A 20,683-nucleotide genomic window follows, 5' to 3' on the forward strand; every position below is an offset into this window, starting at 1 on the left:
GTGATGGTCAGGTACCTTAAACCTCCCCTGGGGCTTTCCTTAAAGCTCCATTGCTGAAACTAACCCTCTTAAGAACAGGCAGCTCTTGCCCAGAGGGCAAGTTTAGTTGCAGGATACCCACATGCAGTTCACTTCACCACTTGCACACCCAAGGGATTTGCCATGGTTTGTTTTCCCTTTAGAATTAGGGGTACAGCTTCAAGGCAGAGCTGGGTGATGCCGCTATTGCTGGTGGGTGTCCCAGGAGCTTAAATGGGAGCACAGGACCTAGGATTCCACCCATCTAATGCTCTCCTTACCAAAGTGGGAGGAAAGTTAAGTGATGGAGAACTAGAACCCCTAAAGTCCAGAAATTCAAAACAAAGCATGTTTATTAAGTGGTTTCCTTTTACTTATTTCTCCCATTTTTTTAAAATAAATAAAACCTTCAGACACATACAAGTGAAACACATCATCCTTCAAAGTGCAGTTACATTTCCACCCCACTCCCAAGAATCACATAAAGCTTTGTCAAGTAACCAAAAAGATGCAGAAGGCAACCCTCGGTCCCTTCCCCTAGCAACAAGAGCAAATGCGGCTGTAGTGCTGCCCAGCTAGCCAGAAGCCTGAGCCTCTTTTGGCTGGTCAAGGCTGGTTTCAGATACAGTTGCAAGAGGCAGGCTGCAGAAGAAAGGGGGAAGTTTTAAGATACAGAGTATGAAACAAAACCTGTTCAGAGTCCAAGGAGTTCGTTACCAGAATAAGTTAGTTACTTTGGGAGCCCTGGAAGGAACTAGGCTGATTTACAGTCGTGAGTGATGGATCAGAACCGCTGCTCGGTCACTGCCAGGGCGCTGCCCACAGACTCTGGGATAAGGGATTAAGTCATTTTGCCCAAAGTCATGGAATCCCTGTTCCCTGGCCCAGGTGAAGTGCCAGCACCAGCTGCCTCCCAGAATTAGTTTGAGTCTGCCTGTACTCCGAGCACACCAAGTAACAGAGAGAAAGGGAGGATGAGGTCTGATGCTCAAATTCCATCTGTGCAATCCCTCTTTCCTGGTGTCTTTAAAGCAGGTACCTGTCCTGACCAAGGGCACTGAGCAGAGGCATGGGCACGTACAAGTCAAGTCCTTTCAGGCTCATAGAAAATTGCTGTAAATAAGCTTTAGCGCCATTTAAACTACCATGATTTTGACCTCATCGTTCTCATCAGCACGGTAGAAGAAGGGAATGCAGGGGTTTTCCAGCAGGGAGCCCAGCCTTTCCTGAGGGTTCTGGATTTCTCTGAGCAGCTGCATTATTTGCTTCGCTGTGGGGTCCTCTTGGCTTGGCTGAGCAGCTTTACTGTCAATAGGGGGGAAACCAGCCTGATGAGGGACAGCAGCCTCTTGTTCTGCTTCATCTGATAAATTCACATCTCGTAACCCTGTAAGGACACAGACAAGGCAGGCGGGTAACTCTTCCCGTTTGTGAGACACCAAGATCTCGGGTTATTCCGTTTTTACAGAACTTGTCCTGGCTGTAGCTTACCTTCTCCATCAGTAGCGTTCAGTTCAATGCGCCTCTCCGCTGGAAGTACGCTTTCATTTTGGCTTGCCAACAGCTCTGGGTTTTGAGCAGCTGCTATGTACTTGCTGTACCATTCATTTCTTTCCCTGACCAGACGCATCACTAAATCCTGCAGTTCCAGCAGTTTCACCTGCACCAAAGTAAAGGAGAGTCCATGAACCCTGCACTTCCTGGCGGCCACAAACACTGCACTACAGTTTGCAGTCCTGTCTCTGTCGCAAAATTAGCCACTTCAAAGTTAAAGCTACATTCACAACATGTGAATGTTTGGACTGCAAGTGTTCCCCAAGCCTGCCCTGCCTGGAGGAGCACTACAGAAAAGATTCCTTGCCTTCATCTCTTCCTTATCCTGAGCCAATCTGCTGATGTACTCCTCTTTCTCCTGGTGTCGCTGTTTGAGGATAGCCCTTTGACTCTGGTATAACGCAATATACTCCCCTGGAATACAAGAGAAGCATAAGAAGTAAGTGTTAGCAAGATTGGGGTACAAGCCTTATGGTGACCATAGCACTACGTGGCATGAGGATCCAGCAAATCCAGCCCTAGACTGGAGATCTAGCCTAGTTAGGCAGCAGTAGGAGACCTGAACTGCTTGGTAGTTGGAGGGCTCCGGTTCCAAAAGCTGTTGGTGACCTTCTGTTCCCCAAGTAACACATTGAGCAAGCTTTAGCTTATGCTGGTGTTGCCTAAACGTACCAATGGTGTCTGTTTCCCCAGACAGCTGTATGCAGCGATGTTCTAACTCTTCTAGCCGTTCCTTCAGATCAGCTTTCTCACGCATCAGGTCTGTGAAACGGGACTGAACACAAAAACTGGTATCAATCACCTGAACTGCTTCACATACAGACAATAACTGTGTTAAAGACCACACCCTCCATTCACATTGGTTGAGCCTAGACAACAAATCTTGCTGCCTTTACAATTTGTCTTCAGTTTGGTGCTAAAAAGGAGCAGAGAGGAGAGAGCTAGAGAAAGTGTAAAAAAGCATCTCTGCATTTTGGGAAGCAGAAGGGCCGATGAAACAAAGTGTCTTTTTAACCTTCTCATTGCTGGGACAGCACAACTCTGGTCATACTCAGCTCTAAGAGTGCAGACCATCTGCTTCATCCCAGCAGGGAGAAGATACTCAGTCTGGTTTTCAGCTATTTCTTCAGCAAAAAACCACAGGTCAGTGTTGGGCCCTCCCAGTCTTCGGGGAGTGGGTGGGAGGGGAGTTACTACTGCAAGCTTTCCTGTGCTTATTATTATGGAACATCTGCTACTTACTCCCCTACAATTTCTGTGTGCTGTAAGAGAGTCTGGATGAAAGTCTAGCTGAGCAGGGTAGCGGGGCTGAAAGAAGATTAGATCCTTTGCCTACCTGTAGTTTCTCCATGGCAGTTTTCAAAGCCTCATGAACCTCCACCGGAACAGTATCCATAGTGGAATCTGGAAGGAACGTGTAGAATTTACAGTTCCTCCTTGCACATGGTGCACTCACAAAACCCGTAGATATGTCACAGGGGGCAGCATAGCTGGCCAAGGCCCACCGCCATATTCTGACCCCAAACTGCACAAAATTTTTACCTCCGTCCAGCGTGACGTTATGTTGCTGCTCCTGCCTAAGAGCTGCTATTTGCTGCAGGAGGGTTCTGCACTGCTGCTTCTGAGCAGCCAGCTGCTGCCTCATGTCCTCTCGTTCCTTCTCCACTTGGAACATGGCAGATGTCAAGAAAGCAACCTAAGAAGAGTTCCAGAATATGCACATTAGTGCTTCTCCTGTGTGAGCACAATCAAGCGTGCATCTCAGGACAAAGACAGTAACAGCCTGCCCCATTTTATTTATGGGTATGAAACCAAAGTACTAAGTGACTACCCTGGAACTAAACAGGCAGCAACTACTGCACCTTTTCTCATTCCCAAATAGTACAAATATGCAGGTTAAATACTAGCTCTCATGGTATCTGTTTGATCGCAGTATTTTCCAATTATGACTGTACTTACAGAAAAATCTAGTAGATGTTCAACACCATTTCCAAACTGCCTTCCAAACTAAAGGGAACATCATCATTGTAATTAGAGAGCTACTCTGCCAGCTGAGTTGTCTTCATAATTAAAGCCACTGCCAGACTTCCAGCCTATCTTGCAAGGATGCTGCAGGAGTCTTGGGTTTTTGCTGCTTTGCATAAGGAACTGTTACCTTCCCTCATTACTGTGCCTCAGCTGGTCAGGATCACAGCTGATAAACAGCCTCCTCCATACACTCAGTGGAACCTCTCTGCAATTTAACCTGCCTCCTTTTCTAGACATTTGTTTAGAACTACACCCAAAGGCTTTTCCACCCATTAAGACTCACCATTTCTTCATGGCTTTCAAACTTCTCTGGAATCACAAATGAAGATTTTTGGATATCTTCGGCCATTGCTTCACTTTCAACTTCATCTACAGTAAAAGGAGGAAGGTGAACAAGGAGGTGGCGCCCCAGAGAGCCCAGCTCTACCTCCTCTCTGGAGACCAGCTGCAGCTGCTCACCCTCTAGTCGATGCAAAATCTTGCCATCCAGGTCTGCTGCTAACTGACTGACCAGGGCCTGCAGCTCTTTGTTTTCCTTAGCTACAGCTTCCAGACTTTCCTGCAAGAGAAGCAGAAGATCACTGAAACCTGCGCAAGCCAGACTGCAAACAGTAGCTACATCTTCAAGCAGTAGCACCACACACACACACACACAAAAAGAGCAGTGCTTCTGCTCCAGAGAAGTATCATTCACACCTGTATTGCACAGGATGCAATCATAGAATCATAGAACAGCCCACATTGGAAGGGACTGAGAAAGATCATCTGGTCCAACCATTCGCTTAATTAATACTTAATGTAGCTAAGCACTTTTCCACTTGTCTTTCCGCTTGCCCCTTTTTACTGTTACCTTCGTCTGCTGCAGCTCTTTCAGGTGCATTTCCACTGTCACCTTCCCCTGAACCTCCTCATGCTGTAGCCGATCCATAAGCTGTGTCTGAAGCAAGTACTGTTTGTGCAGTTCCTCCTTCTCAGCAGACAGCTGCTGGTACGCCACAGTGTACTGTTGTAAGTGGCTGTAGTACTGGTCCCGCTGCTCCTGCAGACCCCGAGCCTCCTGTGTTTTCAGTTCCAGCTAACATAACAAGATTGAACCATCACATCAAACCATTTCTGCCAGCAAAGTTGATCCGTGTGACATGATCCAAATTGTCAACGTTGCCCCACAGCCACCAACTAGGCAGGCAGCCACCATCTGCCCCCACATGCTGGTCCCCCACATCAAACAGCAGACAATGGGGGAAAGCTCCCAGCTTGATCATTACAATACCAATTTCCATCCTTCCATCAAAGTTTGGAAAGTTGCCAGTGGTTTGCATAAACCACTACATACCTGCCCTGCCATTCCACCGGCTGTTGCTTACCGTCTCTTTGAGCTCCCCCAGGTTCTCCTGCAGCTGCCCAAGCTTCTTGGCCAGCTCTTTCTTTACATGTTGCTCTGACTGTAGGGCACTTGTAACCTCCATGTTTTCATTTGTCTGCAAGACAAATACCACTGTATAAGGAAATTGTCCCAACAGACATAAACATATACTCTCAGTAAACCACGTTCATTCTGTTACAACAGGGTGCCATCCCTGGTGTTATTCTGGGCTGTAACTAAGGGCCATACATTGACTGTTCAGGGCAGTAAATAATTTACAGAAAGGTTCAGAAGATGGGAGAAGAGCAAGGAAAGAGCTGGGAGAATCGGTGCTGGGGCAGTGCCAAGAAGAGGCCTGGCACATCACGCAGCCTGTCAGCTCCAAAGCAGATGGATGGTATGAATATTCCAAACAGAGCCACAGACATTCAAAAACAAGAAGAGTTCAGAAAGGACTAAAGAAAAATGAGCGGCTAGTCCATGTGTCAGTTTGCCAGGACCCCAAAGGGGAAGCAAGCAAGAGTAAGGATTCGGCTCCAGGATGGATAAGAATGACAGCAGCAGGAAAGAAGGCTGCTAAGAACTTCTGCCTCATGAGCAAATACAGGGAACAGAAAACAGGTATCTTCAAGGTATCAACAGGAGGAACACACAGGGAAAGAAGCAGCCTGACTGCCAGGGGATAAGAGGGAAAAGGAAACTGCTCTGGACAAAGTTACTGGTTCATCTGCCAGAGCACCCGAGGGAGTAAGGAGTTAACAGGGAACCTTGTGGCACGGCAGTGTGTATCACTGAAGATGGAGCATCCACAGCCTCAGAGAACAAGATAATGCTTCTGCCTGTTTTTTACATCTGTGCTACAAAAGGATTGCCCCAGTGAGGGAAACAGTGGGAAAAGATGGACGAAACACACATACCAGTTTGACAAACCCGTTCTGCAGCTCAGCCAGCTGCTCCTTCAGCTCCCGATTTTGACTCAGTGCCCTACTGATTGTGGCCTTGTCACTCTGCATGTCCTCCAGGATCTGCTGTCTGTCCACAGACTCCTCGTTGTAGCGCTGCACAGCCTTCTCGAGCTCCAGCAGCCGCTCCTCCTGCTCCCGGTTGAGGTGGCTCAGCTGCTCGTTGTCCCGGACCTGGGCCTGGTACTGCCCGTGGAGTTCCTCCTTCTCTTGCTGCAGCCGCTGGATCTCCTCCTGCAGACTCAGCTCAGCTGCTGTGGGCCCTGGTGGTAAGGAAGGCTCAATATCCATGGGCTTAACTGCTGAGGAAATGGAATCAAAAGCAGCTCAGTCAAAGGGCTACATTGCTGTGTAACACAAATCACTATTACATACACAAAGCATACCCCAACCTATAGGGCTCTACGACCCAGAAGGTATCACCAGCTGCAGTATCTAATCCTTGCCACAGGGCATTGAGAGAATGGAGGAGCAAAACTACCCCCAGAATCAAGCACAGCATCCTGCCATGTGCTGCTAATTCCCCTGCAGCCCTAGCAAGAGCATCCTGCCTTCCCAAACTCCTGGGCCAGAGAGGCTGACAGTACAATCAGGCAGATACTAAAGACATAAACAGTCTGCTGGTCAATTAGTTGAAGTAGTTCACTTGCTGTTTGCTAGGATGAAAGGCTTCTTAGGGTCACCAGGCTTCCAGCTGCCTTCACAGCTTCAGAGCATCAGACCTACTTGCACCTCATGTGCAGAAGTTCCCACACAGCAGGGACAGAGTTAACCAGCTGGTACTCTGCAGTGTGATGCCCCACTCTGGAAGCCCTACCTGATTTGCTCAACAGCTCTGTAACATTGGCTTCCAGCTCCCGAATTTGGGCCATATGCTTCTCCTTCTCCTCTGCCATTGTGTGGACCTGCAAGGCCACGCAAGTGAAAGTTAAAACAATGTTCATAGTGCATTTACTCCTGCCAATGTCTGCAAAGGCAGCTGTAATACTGCCCCTGACGTTACCTGCTCAGAGAGCTGCTGTACCCGCTGCTGCCAAATGCTCCGCTCCTCCTTCAGTTTCTCTACGTACTGATCTCTTTCTGCCTGAAGCTGGTGAAGTGACTCTGAGAGCTGTTCAAAACAAAATAAAACACAAGGGAAATTGTATTGGCTAAGTAAGTTTGGCAGTGACTGCTTAAAGGATAAAGCTTGAAGAAACCAGTGTTAATGCAAAGCTCAGGCTGCATTCTTCTGCCACACCAGTTTCTTTACAGAAGTCAAGATTTGGATCGTATTTCATACAACCGCTTACCTGAGCAACCTGGGTTTCCAGGCTCGCCTTCTCCTCCAGTACCATCTGCAACTGCTGGTTTACATCCAGACTCCCCGTCTGATTTGAGAACTGCCAACAAAAATCCAAAAATTATGGCAAAATATTAATACCCAATTTCTCTGTAGCCTTTCCCTTGATAGTAACCTACCACGTGATCCATGTTGTAACCTTCTGTAGTTCTTTAAAATGCTCCAACTCACAGTGAAGTTCAATGAAAAAAAGGGAGATTAAAAATCTAAAAGCTTAAATTTTAGCCCTGTAAAACAGGCTGAACTGGGCAGCTCCTCCCTACCAATTTTATATTTTATCTTTTTTTTTAATTAAGAAAATGCGCTTTAATCAAATCATTTGGCTCAGAAACTCTGGATTTCCAGAGTCTGTATTATACAGCCAGTGTGCATTTCCAGAGTCTGTGTTATACAGCCAAATCAGATGGTATAAAAGCTTGTGACCTTAAAAGTTGTCAAACACGTCAGGAATTTAAGGCCAACGTCTGGAACATGTCAGTGGACTAAGGAGCAAGGCTGGTTCAGTTGAAACACAGTACTTTTCCCAGAAGAGTAGCAGTTGGCTTTACTTCAAGGGTAACTTAAGCCACTGTCTGGGGGGAAAGAAAAAAAAAAAAAGAGCAGTTCTTCCCTCACAGGCTCACTTTAACACCAAGCCTGCTCTCTGAACTGCTAACAGCTGGCTTCATGCATTCCCTTTCTAAGTGGCTGCTCCTCTTAACTTTCCCCAGCTGACCCTCAAGTTGCCATTGTCCAATTCACCACCTTCTGCTAGGATGGGTATGAACACCACCGTGACTCAGCTGGTTTCTCAATGAGACTGCACAACAACTGAGTAACCAAAATGCTGAACAGATACAAGCAGGAAAAGTCACTGTATTTTCACACTAGGTACGTTCAGTCTCCCTCTCATATTGTAACACATTCTTTTAGCAGACCAATGTCACAATGTCTTTCAATCTACTGCTCCAACTCCTTAGAACGTAGATGTTCTGTTCCTCAGAGGCCTCACTGAAAGCCTTTTACTGAGAGGATGGATGCCTTGATGCAATTTTGTGCCTTCCTTTAAAAACAAGTTAACTCTTGCCCCCCCTGTCAGAAGCAAAGTCTTACAATGATCAGTACCCTCACATCCCAGAAGTATTATGGGTACCTGCTGAATCATCAGTTCAGCCATTTCCAGTTTCTTATGCAAATCCTCCATATCCAACTTCATAGCTGAGTTCTTGGAAACCAGGGAGTGAACTTTCTCTGACAGCTCCGAATTCTGCTGCTTTATTTCCTCACTACTTTTGCTGAAACAAACAAAAAAAATTAAAGTAGCTTCACTGCATGTACTATGAGTCTGTTGATGTCATAAATTTACAACCCAGTTCTTCATAGCAGCTACAATCACAGAAACATCACATCTAGTGACTTTTGAATATCCATCCTCCCAAGTCACCACCTGTGGTCTGTGCCCTTTGTTCTGTTTCCTGACTCTACTGAGAAGAGTAGTGCTATTCTGCAGTAACAAGCAGAATGGACTTACCTTCGTTTGTACAGTTCCAGTTTCAGGTTGTCTCGCTCCTTCACTAACTCTTTATTATGCTGGAGAAAAAGGAAATTATTGATTCATCTACAGACTTTAGCCAAACAAATAAGACATTAAAAAAATACTTAATTTCACCTTTAGGAGATCAGCTAAGGTGGAAAAGGTCCTAACTTTGGCAAAATCCTCAGGACAGGTTTGCTTAGAACCTCCCGAATTTGCCAGGAATAAGTCTGCTCGATCTTTTCAAATGTGATGCTACTAACTGAACATGAGGTTACTTCTGCAAACTTCTGGATTAACGTCAATACTAAAATGTCTGTTTGATGGAAACCCTCCTGGGACAAGGTCTCAGTGAGGCTTCTGTGGTGTGGAGCTTGCAAGACTAATGAAGTAAGGTGCCAGATCTGAAGAGGGCAACTGGACCATATGATTTGCGGTCACGGAAACCTGTATGACATTTGCCTTGATCATGGAGAACACAGGGATTTACGAGGTTAACTAACAATTAACAAGGCTAATTTCTGCCTCTTCTCTAAGCAGGGACTACAGACTTTGCAGTAGTGTAGTGACAAGCAAATAAACAAAGGCAGAGCTGCTGGTTAAGCATAAACAGAGGTGACTCTTACCTTCTCTGACTGTTTTTGCTGCATAGAGATGGAGGACAAAGTACGTTCTAGCTCCGATACCCTCTGGCGAGATGAATGTAAATGAGCAGCCAGGCTTTCAGCTTCTCCTGAACAAGTCAGAGCAGAGTCAATTGAAGCTAGACCACAAACTGCTTTTTGGAACTGGCTGAACAGCACTTTCTACTTTGTCAACAAGTTCTTAAGGCAGCACAGAGCTTTGTAAATCAGTAGACCTGGCTCCACTCCTGGCTCTACAGGTGAATCACTAGCAATTCTGGGCAGTAAAGCTCTCTGTAACTACCTTCCTCACTTTTGGAGGGAGATGATGAAACTTCCTTTGCAGAACAATAGACAATATGTTGTTTGGGGTTGTTTGGTGGTGGGGGTTTTTTTCCTAATAGAATAAATTGCTCAAATTTAGTTCAGAATGAAAGACTCGGGTAAAAACGACATTAACATGACAGCTGTGTGGGAGGGAAGGCAGAGAAAAGGGAACAAAGTTTTAAAAGAATCAGAAGAAAGAAAGGAACAGTCTGGGGTAGTCCCCGGGCCCAAACAGGGATGACACGGCTTTAGTGATGCACAAAAGAGCTTCAACTGCCATGGGATCAACATGCTCCAGTTTGGGGGCAGCTATGATGATAGAAGCAGTGATGGTGCCAAGTGTCGCTCATTAGGGAGTCGGTGAGAGTTGTAGGCTGGCTGCCAGCAACTATCACGCCTGTGACTTGAAATCCACGGTTTAACCAACAGCTTAAGCTGGAGTGCTCACAATTACCTGATTTGTGCCGTGCAGCTTGTTGAGTATGTCCAAGGGCTGTCTGCAACTCAGACTTCTCAGAAACTAGAATTCCAATAGTCTGGATATGAACCTTTGGGAAAGGAAAATGAGGTCAGCACAAAATTTCTTTCCTTGTAACTGCAACATCACTGTTGCTGCAAAAGGATAATTTAGTAAAGAGCTCTTGCAGTTAAGTACAGTCTGGCTGACTGACCCTCCCAATTTTCCTGAAGGAATAGACTTGTAGCTTTTGGGATAAAGATTACGAGTGGTCAGTAATCCAGAAAACAGCAGAAGCCAGGTGATACTACTGTAATGGAGGTTCTGCCTTACCTGTAGCTGTTCCCTCAGTGCTGCTTGCTCTTTAGAAAATTTCTGTTCAAACTCCTTCTTTTCCTGTATAAACAAATGATGCCTATTCAGCACAAAAATGTAAATAGTTAACCCTTGTTTTATGTCAAACTAAAAAAAAAGCAATGATTCATTGATAGTACTTCCAGCTTCTAAATGGTACCACTATTTTTAAAGACGTAGTTCAGTCTTCCACTACTTGAACTACTTCATTATTTATCTGTCCTGGAATGGTAATGACAGCATAATATGCTAGCATAAATGTGGCAGTATTTGGAAAGCAAGCTACTGGCAAGGACTTAAACTGTAATCTCCTGCCTCCACTGCCCTCCTCCAGTACTTGAGTATTTAAATATTAGCTTTTGTCAAAATAAGAACACTACCTGCCAGGCCTAATCATGAAGTCAAAATATTCAACCTTATGCTACAAATGAAATTGAATCTCACATAAGACAAGATCACATACACCCGTGCCACAGTCCACTACGCTTTCTACTCCTCAGAGAAATAGATACCTATTTCTGTATCTATCCAAAAACAGGACACACTTTACCTTCTCCATCTGATTCACTGCTTCTTGGTTCTGCTGTTTCTACGGAAGAAAATTGATGCACCAGTATTAAGAGAAAATACTCTCATACTGCTGAAACACATTTTCACTTTAACGAAGTAGGATACATGCCAAATTAATGCAAAGAAAATTTCCATTATCCTTTCTGTAGAAGACTAGAAAGTCTGTCTCAGCTATGCAAAATAATAGATTTGGGGCTCCCCTCACTAATATACTTTATATGCCAGATATGCTTTTCATTGCTTAGCACATTACCACAGTTCTTCTCAAATACCACTCCTGAAAACCCTGCATGTTTGTATCTGAGCATCCACCAACTTCAGTTAAGCTTGCATCCCATGTATATGAAATCAATCACAGTAGTTCTGGTGTATTAGGATAATAAAAAAAAATGCTTTAAAAAACCCACGCAAACCCAAAAAACCAAACAAAACCCACAGTCTTTTCCTTAAGTGAGACCTTAGACCTTTATCCCCCTTAACAACTGCCCTTTAAGTCATGCAGAGCAACACTTATGTTGGCAGCCTTCTGCAAAAGGTGGTATGAGAGTGAGCTGAAGCCAAATGCAAAGAAAAGGGATAATTCTGTCCTAACCAGTTTCAATCTTATGGGTGAAGTATTTGGAGATTTGTTGACCATACATTGTGCATCTTTAGATATGAAGTGAAGGAGACAAAAGTGGCAGCTGTCTACGCAGGCTGCCACACCAGCTGTGCTGCTGTGTTTGCCAGTTGCTGCTGTTGTCCCCCAGTAGTTTTCTCACAGATGCCTCATAATTAACTATGTAATTAGTACTTTTTCCCCTTCCCAAAGAGTGGACATTGGCCAAGCTGTTTCTTTACTACTACTTCAATTCATTTTGAAACATGACTACAGATAGAAGAGTGATGACTTGAAGAGGTTTTGATTCTAGCAATGCCAGTGCACAACATAACCAGGAAAAGCAGAGGTAAGACCACCAATGTAGCAAAGGTCCTACACAATGCCAAGCAAGCAGAAAAACAGGCAAACAAGGCAAATCCTGGGTGGGCAGTGCACTATACCAGGTACCTCTGCAGCCCAGCTAAAAGACAAAAAGTAACAGAATGGAACAAAAATAACCAAAACCCAAAACTAAAACAAGAGGGGTCATGCAGTACACTGGGAAATGCTGAACTTTGGGAAGTGTAGTTTGAGAGAGGAACAAAATGGGGAAAAGTATTTTACACAAGAAAGGCTCTTTTCAGACTGAAATAAGTCCACTTAGCTGCATTTCTTGCAGTGTTAAAGCTGAAGGCTGAAAAGCAGCAGCGGGAATCCATGCAGGCCACAGGACAAAGCAGTTCATTCATCATGCCAAGAGAAGCTGAGGATATGATCAGAAACCAGCCCCAGGCTCTTAGACCTATTGCTCCCACTCTGCTGATATATTTAGAACAGCATCACCACCTGCAGAAAGGAGGTTTTCATACTGCTGCCAGCACCAGAATTCTGTATTTCAAGGATTCAGACCAGGACCAGAAATAGCTGTTTTATCAGGATGCTTCTCATCCAGGGAAAGCATGATGAGATCAACAGAGCACGCTTAAATGGAAACAACAAAACTCCGTTTCTTGTTCCTCAGATGAGCCAATACATTCACAAGCGGCCTTAGGCTTTGATGGTCTTCACAGGTTTTCCATACAGCCTATTTTGTTCCTTACAAAGTGCTGTGTAAGCAGCCTTCCTTGTGGCACTATGAGAGAACCCATAACCTTGCAGACACCCAGAGAGCATGGAGGAGCGGCAAAGACAATGTCAAACTGGTTGGTTGGATTGTTTCTTACCAATTCCTCTATCTTTGTAACGAGCTGTTTGTTAGTTAGATTGCTGGAATCCAGAGCTACTGCCAGCTCCTGGTAACGCGTCTGATGGGCACATGCAAACAGGAGAAAAAGGAAGGAGCAGAAAGGAGGAGGGGAGGAAAAAAGCAATAATTAAAAAAGGACAGAAAAATAAATCATTATCACAGTTTGATATAATCAAATTCTCCAAACAAAACTAAATCTATGGTTTCAACAAAAGCAGCTGGGATGTCAACATATTTTATCCATTTCTGCTGAGGCTTCATTTTGACATAACAGTGGATCAGAAATAAGAAGTGCAGTTGCATGGAAGCCAGATTATCCCCAGTCCCCAAACTGGAAACACCTCCAATACCTGCCTCCTACTGTTGACCACAGCTACCTGATTACAGCACAAGACGACACTAGACAGTGATGTATGTGAACTGTGCATTCAATTAGGTCTCATCAACACTGCTGGTAAGCACAGAGTCCCAATGAGTGATCAACAGTAGCAAATAAGAAAGAAGGAAAAAAAAATAAATGATAGACTGAGAACAACTTACTTCCATTTCCTTAATATTTGTGGAAGAAACAGCACTTTCCCCATTCACATACGACGTTGACTAGAAGTAAACCAGGCAAGTCAGTCAGTTTTATTCCCCAAGGCACCAAATCACTATTGAGTAAGAACTGACTATCATAATAATACTTCTTACAGCACTTTTCACTTCAAAGTACCACAGACAGGTACAGAAAACATACTTTTCTGGCTAAGGATAGATGCAGACTCCCCCTGTGACAAGCTGATGTGAATTATGCAGATTGACTTCAGATTCTTTTTCACTAAATCAAGAATACATCTTTCCATGAATACATGCTGTTCATTCATGCCACTCTGCTTTTCTTCCTACTGCTGAAATTTTACATTCCTAAACCAAGAGTTTTTGCTTCTCAACACTTAAATATCGTATTGTTTAGTAGGATGACTACAGAAACCTCTGAGACTGAAGAGTGTTTTCTTGAGCTGACTGCTTAAAGCTCCATATCTAACATTAAGAGAATTAACAGGACAAATGGGTCAAAATGAGGCCATACCTGAGAAACCAGGCCATTGAGTTGTTCAGACAACTGGCGGAGACTTTCTGTTGACGAGAAAGACCTGGGAACAAAGAAAAACCTTGTGATGGAAATTTCTCCCAGAGAAATCTGTCTGCCCCAATCAGAACAGCACTGGGGTTTTATTTATTAAGGTTTTATTCCACTGGGGAGGAATAAAACCTTAATTTGTTGGACGCTTTGGGATCCTGTTGCAAAGCTGTTTGATAAACAAACACAGACACTCACCTGTTCTCATCCAAAGCATTTTTATGATCCTCAGCTTCATGAATCTGTGGATTGAAACACAAAAAATTACAAGCCTGTAAAAGAAGATGGGAGTCACATTTGTGAATGTGTCACTAAGACTTGATTACATCTGGGCTCAGGTTCCACAGCACCTGTAATTACCACTTCCCAAAGAAAGATGAACTTAAAACCACCAACTCAGTCCTGGCTTACACAAAATTTCTGAGTGGTGTGAGCCCAGGATTCTTGGAATGGAGAAACTTAAGCGTTACAGGTTTTATGTTTGCTGTTACTATTTATCAGTATAATCGACACTTTGCTTTGCTGGGAAAAACTTCAACTGAATCTTTAAGTAGTGAAAGGAAACGCAGATTGATCTGACTGGAGTCCTTCTGTCTTATTAAGGGCACTTTCTACTAATGAAATAGCACAGAAGGGGAAGGAAAATAGCAGCTTTGGGAGACACAGGGGCATGTGCATGCTAGTACTCTCTCTGCTCTCACAGACAATGACTAAATGGAGAGTGGAGAATGTAGAATTTTTAACAGGACAAAATCTGAACTAGTCATGTGATATTTATGAAGATTGTCTTTTTCAGAAAACGTGGTATCACTAACCAATATTCAATGGTTCAATGGCAATATTCACGGTGATTCACAAACCTGTGTCAGCTGCATGCTCCCAGGAGCAGGCAGAACAGAACCACAACTAGGTAGACTGTTGCTGTTAGATAGCACAGGGACATCGGTAGCAAGCTGTTCAGCATTATGAGTGGCAACATCACTGTCAAAGTATGCCTGTCACAAAACACATCACAAGAATTACAGCCTTCATGCAAAATGAATGAAGACACACATGAACACATCACCTTGTGATCTGCCTGTGAAAACTAGACAAATGGGAACGATCAATCATTTAGAAACATGTGGAAAGGAATCTGTATTCTCCCCAGAGCAAACAGGTGACTACATCAACCCACAAAGAAACACTGTCCCAGACCTGTGCACTCTCAAAACCCAGTCTGAAGTACCAGTGTCCCATTATCAAACTCACTTCTTTAACATGGGGCAATAATGTCACCCAGGTCTAAGTTCACACACTAGATTTACTGCAAAGGACTTGCCAAAAAGTGAGCAAAGGCTAAGCCAGATGGTAGTCACTCTGCTTTGGAAAGCACTATCTTCAAGATGTATCCGGGGAAAACACAGATCACTGTATGCAAATTAAGATGGAAAAGAACAAGTTAGTGACTACCTGAAAACTGGGTTAGTCAAACTCAAATGCTCCCTCTTAAAACTCGGTGAAATTTGTGGCATGCCATGGACCACAAGTTTAGAAACAGGACATTTATGAGCAGGCCAAACTCAGCATGGCTGGAAGCAGGTGCCCATGGCCCTGCTGGAGCTATGAATGCCACGACTAGAAGAATCTAAATAGAAAAGAGAAGGGCAAAAAACTATTTCTGGACAGCGATGCAAGTTCTCATCCAGCCTTCGTGGGAGGATGAATAGCACGTGATGACACTTTTACCAAGCCATGGTGAACCAGACAATTGCATCTATCTTGTACAGCACCCGAAAGCCACAAAGGCCCAGAGCAATATTCTAGTGTTTTATGGCAATTTGTTTTATTTCATCATCCAGTGCCGTTAAGTCATCATTTAACAACACTACGAAACAAATGAGATGATAATCTTTCAACATTCAACCCCACCAATATATTGCAGCTCTCTGCTATTCCATCTGAAAGAGCTCCCTCTTACTTCAGTCACTTCCTTCTTGGCACTTCACAGGGAACAAGAAATCTCTCTCTTGGCATTCCTTGTTTACCTGCTCAGCACTTCATTCACGAATCAAGCAGTGAGAATACAGTAACAGTGAAGACAGATTTAATGAAAGCAATAAGCTAGAAGACTTCAGAGGGAAATAAATAGAATTTTCTCAATTTCTTTTTAGCAGGACAGATACTTGTGCTCTCAAGGAGCAATATATGTTAGGTGCTTATAGGAAAGTCAGGAATTCCCTTACTTCCTCCAGCTATAGGTTACTTCACCTTTATTGGTGCAGACACTCATCAATATAGAACATTGGATGGACAGGGGGAATACCTTCCCCAGTACATCTCAAAAATGTTTCCTTAATTTCTTCTCATCAGGACATTCTTTTTGCTCAATGCTTCAAGATGCAAAAACCAGTAACGTGCCTTAACCACAAGAACTCCTTCCTTCTTCCTCCACAATAAGAAGTTTTGAAATAAATTAAAAAAAAAAAACTCAACCCTATCTGAACAGCTGAATTTGTTGGAAACAGAAAGAGTTAAGAGCAAGACACTTATATGAAAATTATGCATTGTGAGGTTCTAATAATGTAGAATAAAAAGTTAGTAATTCTGCTCAGCTTAGCATATAGCAGGATCCATTTGCTTTTACACAAAGGCTCCTATTTTGCTGGGTTTTCTGTGTTTCACAGCCAAGAAAGCTGAAGTGGGTGAGATGGGAGGGGTCTGCCTCACATTAGACACCAATGGCAGCAGTAGCTCAGATGCTAATGATCAGCTTTTCTGCCCTATTAGCGTCAAGTGAGTTTCTGAACAGCATTTTCCTGACTCAGGATTTTTACAAGACGGCAACTGGAAAGACAAGCCTTTCTTTCATTACATATTGCAATTAAATGTTAGTTTTCAAATTATTCCTAAAACCCCAGACACAATAATCCACAAATTCTATAACAGCCAATCAGATCAAAATGTATCTCTCCATGCTAAGGAAACACAGAAAAAAAAAAAAGGGGGAAAACAAGAATGAATAGAAGTAATAAATTCTTCATTTTCAGAACAAGACTAAAACTGTAGACACAGGTTAGCCTTCTTTGCAAAACCAAATGGCATCTCAGCAGCAGCACTGGATCACACATCTTCATCTCACCCTCCAGTGTGAAACAAGTCTTTCTCTGAGATCTAACTTGCATTGAGCTTACCAGTATTAACTGAAAATAGTCCCCATGACAAGAATGAAACTTCAATCAAATTACTTGCTTTCTGATGCTAGACAGGCACATCCAGCACCCTCAAAGCTGGCAATATGTCTTCACGTCACGCAAGTTCTCCTGATACACAACCTACACATATAAGGTCCAGCTGGAGGAACTTTCTGCTGTTCACTCTGTGTGTTGGACAGAACAGCTGCTGTCTTATCACACACAAAAAAAGGAGAAAAGGGATACAAAGGCAATTCAGAGTGAACTCCATTCCATCTTGCAGGTTTCACTGCATTTATCTGGCACCTCTGGTGATTATTATAGTTATACTTTTGCTAGAGACACATGGATATGCAATAAATATAATATAATGACTTACTTTATGACAACTAAATTGAAACAATGGTAGGGAAATAAGCTACCAAACTGATGCAAGTGAAAATAAAAAGCAGAGCTTTGGTACAACAAAATTGGAAGAAAATTATGGGCTACAAAATTTTACTTCCCTGAGGTTCTATCACAATTTGAGCCTTATTTAAATAAATTGACTGTCTGAAAATAATATTTGTTTTAAAAAGCTGTTTGTTTATGTTTGCTCCTGAACACATTTCTAGTGCTTATTGGCATACTTCCTGCCCTTTCCTCTTCAGAAGCTTGGGAACATGAAGACGCTAATGCCTGTAAATGCTTGACTTCAAGTATCTGACTTCCTGCCTAAACGTATTTAAACGCATGGTTCTTGCCAGACTGTACATCACCTGTGCAAGTTTCATCGCCTGTCATAAAATGGGTTAGCTGGAATAACTAGACAGCTCGCTCAGGGCAGCTGCTTGCCTGCAGATGAGCAGAAACATGCCCTTCAGAAATGAGGCTCTAGGAAGTAAAGCAATGACACGCAGACCAGGAGAACTACAGACTACGGAAACATTAGCTTGTCCTAGTGCAATTTTCCTCAGCAGTTCAGTTAGTTTATTGCCTCACCCCAAATTCCTGGTTTTCCTCAAAGCTCAGCTGTCTCAAGGAAGACTTTTGACAAAGTTCACTTTTTCACATGTTAAGTTTGACACAAACCAGAAGGAAAACAAGCACTTACGAGCAATGGAAACGCATGGTAACAAATAGCTCCATGTTAATAAAAATGGCAACAGAATTCAAGCAACTGACAGTGGATATGTCAGGACAAGGCTCCATCCAAAAAATCGAGGTCAGTGTAAAGAGAACCCGAAGCATGCAGTAGGGAGAGCGAGTCACTGCGAGGGACACGAACACTGCCTCACCTTCCTCTTGTCCAATGAGGGTATGGCTACCCCATTGGAGCGGTTAAGGTCTGACACCAGCACCTTCAGAATGTTCTGAATCTAAAGGAGGCGAAAGAAAAGGGGAAAGAGAAACGGCTCAGAAAAGGACAGAGAGAAAATGTCAATCAAAGGTACCCAAAGAAACCAGCATCCTTCAGCTCGTTAGGAGCAAGCACCTCAAAACAGCAGCTCTGGACACACCCAGGGTTGCGCGACAGCACTGTATGATCAGACACCGCTTTGGCACATACCCTGACTCTAGCATGCACTTTCCAGTAGAAGTAGTTGCTAACTATTCTAGCACACTTCATACACTGGCAACACAGGCGTCTATGCCATTTATGCATTACACCTACCATTTCCCAACTCTAGTCATGTTGTTCAGGAAACCAAAGAATGAGGAGGTGGCAAATGATTTGGGAGAAAGAATGAGACACTCACATTCTCTGGAGGCTGCTGATCATCATTGGTGGGAGTCTCAGGTCTACTGCCCTCTTTAGTTTTGCGTTTTTTCTTGGTTCCTGCAGTTGCTCCAGGGTTATTCTTCTGCTGATATTCCTTCAGCTGTGAAAAAAAGAACAACAATCTGAAGTCCCAACAGAATATGCCTTCTATGAGCATAATGTCAAAAAAAAACCCCAACAAACTCCACTGGGTAAAAAGACAGATCAAGTGTAAGGACAAGACAGATCAAGTGTAAGGTCCCTCTGGGAGGGGGGAAAAAAATAAATAAATAAAACAAGTCCAGAGAAGCCTAAAGTAAGAACTAGTGTGATGGGTTTATGACAAGAGGCTCAGGACTTGTAAACGCTCAACTTTTGTATACAGCTAATGATGTTCTTGGAAACAATTTGATACTCCATACTGCAACTAAAAGGAGATTAAAAGAAATATTTTGGGTTTGTTTTTTTTTTTAGGGTTGTAACTAAGAGCAATAAGGAAAAATTGATAAAGGGCAATTAATCCTGACTGCAAAGTAAAAAAGCAGTAACTGATAGTAAGATCTTCCACTCTCTGAGAGATTTTAAGCGGGAAAATTACAATCCTCACAGATAACACATTAGTACAGATACTGTAATAATCTAAACCAAGGGGAGAAGCAATCTACAAATGATTTTTTAAATCATATCCATTTTGCCCAGGAAAAGCTAGTCTGATAAGCTCTAACTTGAATCCTGCTCGGTGTTCTGGCAGTTTTGTGTGTGTGTTATTGAACACCTAAGCCCCAAACCAAGTGAGTCCCAGACAGTTATGTAAATTCACCTCTTCCACCAGCCCCCTGCCGTGCCATCTCAGACAAAACGCCCCCGTCCCCCCATTGCGCCAGACACCAGGCGGGCAGGGCATGGCTGTGGCCACCCTTCGGAGTCAAGGTGGAGAAAAAAAATAAATAATAAGAAGGATCCCATTATTCGGAAAATTTCAAAATGGAAGCCTGAACTGCTCCAGGACACTTTCCCATTCGTATGACTTTGACACAGAAGCGCATCCCGCCGGGACGGACGGGGCCGAGCCGCCCCGGGGAAAAAAAATAAGGAGAAAAAAAAAATTTAAAAAAAAAAAAAAAAAAACCCAAAACAAAACAAAACGGCGGGGGGGGGGGGGGGGGGGAGGGGGGTGTTCGGACAACCAAACCAAATCGGGTAGAAGGCACAGCAGCGCAGCAGCCCAAGCCCAGCCTCTCTCCGGCCGCCTCCCGCGGGCAGGGGCGGCCGCCAGCCGGGAAGGCCCAGCCGCAGCGCCGGACACCCGGGGGCTCCCAGCAGCCTCCACCACAGCCCGGCCCGGAGCGAGCGGAGCGGCGGCGGGCAGGCCTGGCCCGCGCCCCTCGAGGGAGGCCCGGCTCGGCCGAGCTCGGCCCGGCCCGGCGGCCTCGATCTTCGCGGGGCCCGTGGAACCCGGCCATCGCTAGCCCGTCCCGTCCCGTCCAGTCCCACTCCCCGCCAGCCCCTCACCTTCTTCTTGGCCGCCGCCAGCCTGCTCTGCCTGCTGCCGTCCGCCATGTCCGCCCCGCGCCCGGGCCACGTCAGCCGCCGTGGGGAGCGGCGGAGGCGGCCGCCAGGCTCCGCCCCGGCCCGGCCTGCGCTGCCGGCGGGACGGCCCGGCCCTCCGCCGAGTCCAGCGTCCGCTCCCCTCACCGGCTCCTTCGGAG

The 20,683-nt window shown here is 44.5% G+C and overlaps 1 protein-coding gene across 13 annotated transcripts; it reads right to left on the bottom strand.

Annotated features, from left to right (window-relative positions):
- Positions 1 to 353: 353 nt before the first annotated feature.
- GOLGA2 (golgin A2) lies at positions 354 to 20,641 on the bottom strand. 13 transcript variants are annotated; one of them, XM_075772336.1, is made up of 28 exons: positions 20,487 to 20,641; positions 18,973 to 19,095; positions 18,511 to 18,591; positions 14,921 to 15,055; positions 14,259 to 14,302; positions 14,010 to 14,073; positions 13,478 to 13,537; positions 12,915 to 12,995; positions 11,092 to 11,130; positions 10,521 to 10,583; positions 10,185 to 10,278; positions 9,407 to 9,513; positions 8,778 to 8,836; positions 8,400 to 8,541; positions 7,218 to 7,307; positions 6,929 to 7,036; positions 6,743 to 6,830; positions 5,881 to 6,227; positions 4,965 to 5,078; positions 4,451 to 4,675; positions 4,060 to 4,159; positions 3,884 to 3,969; positions 3,115 to 3,268; positions 2,909 to 2,976; positions 2,245 to 2,347; positions 1,880 to 1,986; positions 1,510 to 1,678; positions 354 to 1,405 (listed from the first exon to the last, which is right to left on the bottom strand). In XM_075772336.1, the coding sequence occupies exons 1-28, from the start codon at positions 20,532 to 20,534 to the stop codon at positions 1,155 to 1,157; spliced, it is 3,150 nt and encodes a 1,049-aa protein (XP_075628451.1). In that variant the 5' UTR covers positions 20,535 to 20,641; the 3' UTR covers positions 354 to 1,154. The 13 variants fall into 13 exon arrangements, with proteins under 13 accessions (XP_075628451.1, XP_075628450.1, XP_075628440.1 ...); XM_075772335.1 differs by having other exon boundaries at positions 10,521 to 10,602; positions 11,054 to 11,130; XM_075772325.1 differs by having other exon boundaries at positions 5,881 to 6,224; positions 20,487 to 20,640.
- Between the last annotated feature and the right edge of the window lie 42 nt (positions 20,642 to 20,683).

The sequence above is a fragment of the Balearica regulorum genome, chromosome 20 (genome assembly GCF_011004875.1).
Source record: "Balearica regulorum gibbericeps isolate bBalReg1 chromosome 20, bBalReg1.pri, whole genome shotgun sequence".
Classification (NCBI taxonomy): domain Eukaryota; kingdom Metazoa; phylum Chordata; class Aves; order Gruiformes; family Gruidae; genus Balearica; species Balearica regulorum.